General features: G+C 32.6%; 1 protein-coding gene across 1 annotated transcript; it reads left to right on the forward strand.

Annotated features, from left to right (window-relative positions):
* The first annotated feature begins 928 nt into the window (after positions 1-928).
* Positions 929-6,556, forward strand: LOC130628795 (uncharacterized). Its single transcript, XM_057441804.1, has 2 exons — positions 929-4,538; positions 4,602-6,556. Exons 1-2 carry the CDS (start codon positions 4,287-4,289, stop codon positions 4,905-4,907), a joined length of 558 nt encoding a protein of 185 aa, XP_057297787.1. The 5' UTR covers positions 929-4,286; the 3' UTR covers positions 4,908-6,556.
* Positions 6,557-9,404: the final 2,848 nt, after the last annotated feature.

The raw sequence follows: 9,404 nt of genomic DNA on the forward strand, positions 1-9,404 counted from the left end.
TCTCTACAAGCAAGTTTCAATGTTTATTAGACTTGGTGAACAATTCAATCTTTAACTACCTTTCGTAAGTAAAATTATTCACTGGAAAAAAACTGATGTGTTGTTGATAAGAGAACAGATTTGTTCAAACAAATACATAATACAAAATAATCATTTTAACAATAACAAAAGTGAACATCAAAAATGACATTCCATGCTGATAGGAATGGGTTCCCATGGTAACATCTTTTCACTGAATTAATATCGAGTTCATTTCTGCTGGTTAGCTACATCGCTTTCCAAAAGTTTTTTTTCTTAACGTATTACGCTTTTAACCCTATTCGTGCTGGAGGGGCGGGGCTGAATCAGCCCGCCCTCCTAAAACTTTTTTAATAACTTTTTATGTGTTTATAGTTACAACTTCAAATTTTGCGGCTTTCCCTAACTTTTATTTAGCTTTATTTTCCAAAAACAATTTTTGGGGAATTATGCCGTAGTGTTGCCATGACAACACTTTTTTATGTTGAGAAAACTTTTACTAAAAATTTTTTACTAAAAATTTTTGAAAGCTTTATCTCACTTCTTAGTTTATATTGTTATATTACTTTGTTTCTATTATTATTGTTACTAAATTCATCGCAATTATAAAACAATAAACAAAATTTAAAGTTACAGCTTTTTTTCTCTGTCACCGAATTTGATGACGTCATCATCGAAATGCTGACGTCATCACTTTTTTTTCATCAATTTGTTTATTAATACCTGGACAACACTCTTGGTAAGTTTCGGGTCCAACGGACAAGAATTTTAGAAATTACCAAAGGGGGGGGGGGGGCGAATCAGCCCCCCCCCCACAGCATTGAGGAGCCCCTAAAAGGCCCAGCAGGAATAGGGTAAAAATGTCAAAGTTTTCTGAACAAAAGTAGAATGGGATATTGAAAATCGTGAAATGACTAAGTTATGCTTTGAAAGTAAGTAAACCAATTTTAAATTGTTTTAAGGAAACTAGAATCAACAACTGAGACACTAAAACTACTTTCATCATCTTGGAATGGAAATTCCGAAAAATCTATTTGAAAAATTTTAAAGCAATACTTTTTCGAAGTTCTTGATATATTAGTAATTCAGTTTTTTATTTGAGCTTCGTACGTCATAACTAGTTCTAATACTTTATACACCTTGCTACAAACAAACGTTTACGCCCAAGAGTTTTAAGCTTATTTTAGAAAGAAAATATCAACAAAAACCTTAGACAGAATAATAAATATTGAACTATCATTGTTTGTTGTTGCGTTATTCTTTATCTCCAAGATTTGTTTTGGGAGATGTCTCTTGCTTTTGAATTGATTAGGTGGTGTCTTGTTTCGTCGAGTTCGACATAGTATATGAAAGAAAGAAAAGAATTTTTAAGTCTGAGGTTAACGATAACAGCTTGTTGCGAGAGAGAAAGAACAGTATTTAACTGTTGAATATATATTAAACGCGCTTCAAACAGCGCATGCGCGTAATTTACGCACTAATTGCAATGCAGAATCCGAAAAGAAACTTTGATTTCCGAAATCTTCGAAATCGGGAAACATCGCGTATATAAATAATATAATACACCTCATAGTTCGGCTGTTACAGATTACGGTGGTTTTTATCCTGGAGTAGGAGGCGATTACAATAAAAGTAATCCTCTTCGTGCAATGATCTCACGTCGACGTTATCGTGTACTTGTACATTATTTACGACGGATCTCAACGATTTCAGCCAGCGCGAAATACCAATGTTCACCAAAAGAGTATTTTTTTGTGTTTTTCAGAAAGATGTGAAAAGAAATGGTATTACTACATGTTTTTAAAGGAAATACTTTTTCACCTAAGGGGGTTCTAAAACAAATTACTCATGCGTTGTTGATTTATATAAGCAGGTGTGTGCATTTGTCAAAAAAACACAAACAGAATACATTTTTCTCACTGAATTCATCTGAAATTTTAATATTTTTTTTTAAAATCCTATAGGCAAAATAATTAGGGATTCCTCCAGCCACCAACTTAACAGCAATTCGCGCCTTACTCATAGCCTTGTTATAATATTTTGCTGCTATTTGAAAATTGGGATTGAAGCTGTGTTCGTAATGAATAGGCCGGGTTACCATATATGGTAAGTAGATGGAAAAGGGGAGTACCATTACGTGTGGTACTATTCTGTACTTACAATTGATACAAATTTGACATAGCTAACATTGAAATGTCATGTCTTTTTACTTCAACCCATAGAGGTTAGCAATATGTCCATTAGCAGTTACCACTAATTGAAATTTTATTGCACTAATTTACTTGTGACCATTGTATAACACTCGATGAGTGTATTTAGGTCTACACACACGTATAAATATGCCGTCAATAAATCACCAACAGTTGTCTTGAGGTTCATTCTTATCATAAACTGCCCATGCATATAATTCTAATTGTTGTGGCGCAAGCTAAGGTTAATTGAAACTTTCAAGCAGATGGTGATATCCTTCATAAGTACCTTTCATAATAATGTTGGGAATCAATTATAGTTTAGGAACTGAACGAGCAAAACAGGGGAAAAGTCAGATTATCACAAAGAATAAGAAAAGAGTTTTAAAACACAAACAAAACAATTTGACTTTATTAAATGTTGATCTGTTATAGCACCTTATTTCATCAGATATTACCAAAAAATTCATTAAACCGGTAAATATCGTTCTTTTACAATATCAACTTAGTAAAATATTCAGCGCCGTTTATAGAATCAAACTCAAAATTCTGACGATTCCAGGATGGAAAGTTTTAGTTTTTGCTCCTGTTGATGTCATAAAGTAACATAAATTCCTTCATCAGTAATTTGGTTTTGATTATAGACATTGAGCATCTCGTTCCGGGTCTCTCGATAGGACGCCATAATTGTTTACAATATTTCGCGCGTTTTTACATTATACTGCCTAATATTAATATTGAGAATCGGAATGGTTAAGAACGGCAACAGTGAATATCTTGTCCGCATTAACAACCCGTCGTCATTGCTTGGATGCCATGGACTTTTTAAAATTCCCTTTTTTAATTTTTAATTAATTATTAAGTTATTCTTTTTACTATTATTTCTAGATAAGATATTTTTCAGGATATCAAATTTCAAAATTCAGTTTCTCTCATACTACTCTGATACCTAAGATGGCGGCAAGAGCAGACGTGTTTCGTGTTTCTCGTATACTGTTAGCTATAATTATTTGTTTTATGGTAAAAAGAAAATCTTTTTTTAATACAGACATTATTGGTTTATTTTGTGGAGAGAAGCACCTGATGCCAGGGGCAGAAACATATATTTCAGTAAGTTTATGAAATAATAAAGTTAATAATAAAGGTAAAATATCAATGCTGGGATCACCACGTAAACATTCATGTCTTATTTTACTACTCGCTGGTGACTTTGAGACTCAGCCTGGACCTGAATATATGAAAGAACTGTATTATTTATTATCAAAAAGAGGTATGAAAATATTTCATCAGAATGTACGAGGACTGTTGGCAAATATAGACCATGTTAAAGTTTTGTTAAACGAACACAAAACCATTGACATATTAACTTTATCCGAGACACATATAAACACGAAAGCGTACACAGAGAATCCTGACCTTTATCGCATTCCGGGGTATACTTTTATCTTCCGGAACAAGAAAACGGGACTTTGCGGAGGAGTAGGCATGTATATTTTCAGTTGTATCAAATTGAAACGTAGATTTGACTTAGAACATCGTGACTTGGAGTGTATTTGGATTGAAATCTTTTAAAAAAACTCAGTCACAAGAAGTGAATCTTTTGGGAGACATTAACGTTGATTTTTTTGAAAGCAAACGATAATAAAGATATTAAGGAAGTATTCAATTTATATGGACTAAAACAAATTATTACTAAAGCGACAAGAGTAACCGAAACATCAAAAACTTTAATTGACTGTATTTTGACATCTTTCACGCACGGATAATACTTATGTCAATGACGTAATACCAACTTCTATTAGTGACCACGACATGGTTGGCTTTGTGCGTGAAATCAAAAGAGATAATTACCGCCGAAAAATGTAAAAAGTAGGAACTACGCAAAGTCCAACAGCGACAACATGAACGAGGAGCTTAGACATCACGACTGAAGTCCAATGTACGAAATGAAAAATGTTAACGAAGCATGGCTTTATCTGATGAATACACCTCTTAATGCATTTAAAAACACGCGCCGACAATCGAGAAAAAGGTCAAGGGTCGATTTTGCCCTTGGATTGAAAACAAAATCAGATACTCATGATCGAGAGAGATAAAGCCCTTAGAAAAGCTCGTAAGACAAACACAGCAGCAGATTGGAAAGCATATAGAAAAATTCGTAACAAATGCCCCACTGACTTACGAACAGCTAAAGGTAACTACAGTAGGCCTCTGTTAAATCGAAACTCAAGAAATCCAAAAAAGTTTTGGGACACTATAAAAACCATAATGCCCACCAAGACGAGGAAAGTTACTAATGATGCAACTACAACTACCAATAAATTCGAAAAAGTAAGTATATTATGTTTATTTTTCTCTAACGCAGCACATCAGTTAAAATTAAAATCTATTTAGCTAAAAGATTTTATCTGGAACAAACCAAAACATTCACTTTTAAGAACAAATATGAAATTTGAATTTAACTATATATCACGCGTATTTGTTGAGAAAGAACTAAAAAAGCTTAAGCGTCAAAAGTCAACTGGTTCGGATAATCTTCCGGCAGCTTTATTGAAGGACTGTGCATCTGCGATTGCTGAACCACTGTGTTATTTAATCAACTTATCATTAGACAACTCAGAAGTACCATCAGATCGGAAAAACGCACATAACACTCCCATCCTTAAATCAGGATCACCATCTGAACCAAATAACTACTGACCAATATCTATATTGTCAAGCCTATCAAAAATACTTGAGAAAGCAGTTCATAGCCAACTTATCTGCTATCTAGAAGACAATAATTTATTATATCGTTATCAATTTGGTTACCGCAGACATAGCTCCACGGACATAGCTGCAACATTATTTACTGATAGCATCAGAAAAGAGCTTGATAAAGGAAATTTAGTTGGTGCAATCTTCATTGGTTTGTCGAACGCTTTTGACACTGTTTCACATAGCATCTTGCTTGAAAAGCTTTGGGCGTATGGTATTTGTGGCAAAGAGTTAAAATGGTTTACCCGCTACCTATTCAACCGTACACAACAAGTGGTTATTGATAACGTCAGATCTAAAACTGAGAATGTCAAATGCGGAGTCCCTAGGACCGCTTTTATTTTTAATTTTCTCCAATGATTTTGAGACCTCGCTTATTAGAGCACGTACTATCCAATTCGCTGACAACACAGTGGTTTGTATTGCTGAAAGCAAAGTGAATTATATCGAAAATATTTTGAACTCAGAATTAAAAAATATTGAACAGTACCTAATCGATAGAGATCTTGTAGTTAACTTAAAAAGAGAAAAAACGGAAGCAATTTTATTCGGAACAGGAAAAAAATTGAATTCAGTATCCCACAAGCTCAAGCTATCTAACAATTTTGTGGAAGTCAACACGACTAGCTAGTTTAAATATTTGGGTTCGACTCTGGATTCAAAACTATCTATGCAGGTACATTTTGACGCAGTCTACAGGAAAGCTTCAACAAGGCTTCGTCTCCTATCAGCATTGAGATCGCAAATTGATGACAACACTGCTACTATCATTTACGACATGATACTACCTCTTATCACGTTTAACAGTGTCATCCACCTTAAATTTACAAATACACAACAGAACGAGAAATGGCACGAACAATGCAAACGTTACATCAATCAAAAGTATGATAATAAGAAACGTGTGTTGCGTAGTTCGTAAATGTATTGACGGAGAGAGTTGTAGCAGCTTCAACAATTACTTCGAGTTGATGAATCACGAAAGGGTTACACGGAATAAGCAGTTATCATTACGCTTGCCAAAAGTTAAATTAGAAGTTGCGAAAAGTGGTTTTTATTACATGAGTGCTGATACATACAACCAATTGACATTAAATATGAGAAAAGAAAAATGTTGTTTAACATTTAAAAAGAAATTGGAGCAATATTATATTTAGTTGTATTTTATGAAATTTTGTTCCTTTGTTTTCTAGATGTGTCCCATTTGAGTAGAACCTTTACTTTAGGTTTGTGTCCACACTCAATCATTTTCTCCGCCCTTTGTTTTACATTTTCTTCTAATTTTTCCCATACCGTTTTTATTTAGATTTTAATCATTTGATTAACTAATTTTTAGCTATTTTTTTAAACAGGACACATTTGTAAAGCAGATATTTTATCTGAAATGTTTTATCCTGTATAAATATTGATAAATAAATAAATAAAATAAGTACGGTTTAGACGAATAAAATGTGCCAGAGCAAATGCTGAATTCAAACCAACCAGTAAGCACAAAGTGGAGTTAATTAAATTTAAATAATAATTTAGGGAATCATTGTTAGAAAAAACGATAAAAAATATCACTTATAAACAAAAAAAAATTAGGGAAACTTACTTTAAATTTTCAACACAAAGCTTTAAGATTCCGTCTTCATTTTAGCTAGTTTTAAGTTGTAATTTTTATTTTTGTGTGCTTTCTTTTATACATTTTATGGTTTTTTTCTACCCAGACAGAGGGGAAAAATAAAACTATTTTATTTTAAATTATTTAGTATTATGCTTTCTTGATGTTTTTATAAAAAAAATAGTTCTATTTTTGCACGTTCATTGATATTTTCCCTAATTAACGCAAGATCAATACAAAAAAGTGCTAGCTACGAGCTATCGGAAAATTCTTTATGTCTGAAGATTTAAAAACATTTTATCAAAAAGAACACGCAAGAGTTATAATAATTTATTCCATTGACACATAAAAAAGTGATGAAAAATGGACCTTGTGTAACATTAACATCTATACTAAACTTTCATGTTTCATACGTTTTAACGGCCTAGATATTAGCCATTACTCGAAACTACCACTTAAATTTCTTGATATCATTATAAACGGTGCAATGTAATAACTTTCGTCAGGATTACCCTTAGAACTTGAAAAACGCAACACAATTTTACCTTATTAAAGGGAATCATTCTGAAGTTTGAACATGTGTAGAAATATGATTTAAAGTTAATACAAAAATATCGCCAATAAAACTTAGAAATGTCCACCATAATGTTATTTATTAAACCTTCTGTTTGCATATCAAGCTAGACTTAATGGTTTATCTATATTGGTTTATCTACCCTGAAGCATTTTCAATATCTTTTACAAAGACCTGATGTATAGATCCTTGGGAAAAAACCTGCCAGTTACTCATTACTACAATTGATGCAATTCATATAGTGAAACTTCGTTATGTACAATTGATATAATTATGTTTAACATACCAAGTCGTACATTTTTTCCTGGTTTCTTTTTTTTTCTTTCTTTTTTAAACAAATAGTACAAGTTGCGAGAAAACTGTCACTTTTTTAATAACTCCTTAATGCTATATTGCATGGCTATGATACTTACTGAATTTTAATAATAATCTACAATGCACCCGCATGCAAAATTATTAGGTCCCATACCTTTCAGAAGCTTTGATACAGGCTATTACTTGAAACTACCCCTAAAAATCTCTCTTATAATGTGGAAAATATAATAACTCTGGTTAGGATTAACTTAAGGCCTAAAACTTAAAACACAACTTCGTTTCATCAATTAGAATCATCTTGCATGTTTTTGACATGTGATTAATCCGATTTCCCGATTTGTTTAGATTTTACCTGAAAATCGATAAAAACGGATTTTTGGGCAATATTTGCGAATTTTTCATGCAATCTATGTAAAAACCAGAAAATTTGTTAAATAACTTTCATTTAGCTTTAGGAAACTTCAAACAGAATATAAACATTCGCTCCAGAACTAACGCAATTGAATTTTAAGCAGATAGTGGCATTTTCAACAAATTTCAAGCTTTTGATGACGTCACAGAAAATGTGCTGAAGCAAGCAAAAAATTGCCACCATTTTGTTTCCTTTTGTGGCGTACTATAAGTGTGCCAAATCTAATTCAATTTGGACAAGCCTATGAAACGTTATTAAGGGGGGGACCCCTGTCATAATATGTTTGAAAAACCCCGGACCGAACAGGGTTAATCCTGAATTCATTATTTTTTTAAGACCCCCTTAGACGGTGAACTTATACATCAAGTTCACTAAAAATAGAATACTTAACGGAATGTGTATTGTACCGAATATTATTGAAAATTATTAGCAGCATCAAAGTAATAGTTTAGGGTCTGTTTACACCTAAAATATTATCCCGGGATGAGTTTCGTCCAGTGTCGAGTTTATCTCTGTCTCTAGTAAAAATCCTCACAACGTCTACACGTTTCAGCCGGGATGAAATTTCCATCCCGAGATAACATCAGATAAGAATGCTGAATTTACACTTCTTCACATTTTTTAAACATTTTAAAATTAGCAGCCATAAAAACATTTCTTAATGACCGACAAGCCAAGAAAACACTTGAAATAAAAAAATATATGAATACATGAATACATGCACCGTTAAAGTGTTTTATTTCATTTTAATAAAAAGTTAAAATAAATTTCATCAAATTTTATACCAGCGAGTTCAACCATTATTCAATTCTTATATTTAGTAACTTTACGCGAATAATTTATCGTCTAAAAGGGCCTAGAGTGAATAAATCTCTCTGGTTGTCATAGATATCATAACCGAATAAGACTTCCTGCCAGCACGAATAAGATTATCAAAAATTACTTTAAGTAATTGTTAGAAAAAATTAACTTTCCTTAAAGATACAAGATTTTTTTATATTATTTTATCCTAAATTTTGCCAACATAAAAATTCAAAGGATTAAAAAGTTTGTTTATCAGACAGTTTCTTATTTAACACTTGAGGATCCTGGAAAATGGTTTCATTTCTTACAGGGGATATGGTGAAGGGGCAGCGAATCCAGCTTTTAATCATAAGGTTTCGAGTTCGATTCCCCTCTTCGGCGCACTTTAAATGTAGTTTTGTAGCCCATTGGGTGCCATCTACTAACGCACAGACAAGCTAGTTAGGGAAACGCTATTCGTATCTCTTGTGGTAAAATTACATAGTTACAGTCAGATGGAAGAGTTAACCGTCACGATGGAAATCCCGAAGGACGTTAAAACTTTCTTTTGCTCACTTACTTTTAGCTGAGAATGGCAATCGAAAAAATATTCATTTATTGATTTACTTACAACAACGATATTAAGTGTTTTAGGAAAATTGTTGTTTTAAAAAACAGGATGTTTAATGACCAATGTTAGCTTTGAATCAACTAAATGCAAATCACAACGAACATTCCCGTCCCAAAGACCCA

The sequence above is a fragment of the Hydractinia symbiolongicarpus genome, chromosome 15 (genome assembly GCF_029227915.1).
Source record: "Hydractinia symbiolongicarpus strain clone_291-10 chromosome 15, HSymV2.1, whole genome shotgun sequence".
NCBI classification, from domain to species: Eukaryota; Metazoa; Cnidaria; class Hydrozoa; order Anthoathecata; family Hydractiniidae; genus Hydractinia; species Hydractinia symbiolongicarpus.

Coding starts and splice junctions, on each gene's coding strand:
- LOC130628795 (XM_057441804.1), top strand. CDS start 4,287: ATGATCGAGAGAGATAAAGCCCTTAGAAAAGCTCGTAAGACAAACACA. Junction 4,539..4,601: donor CTACCAATAAATTCGAAAAA/GTAAGTATATTA, acceptor AAATCTATTTAG/CTAAAAGATTTTATCTGGAA.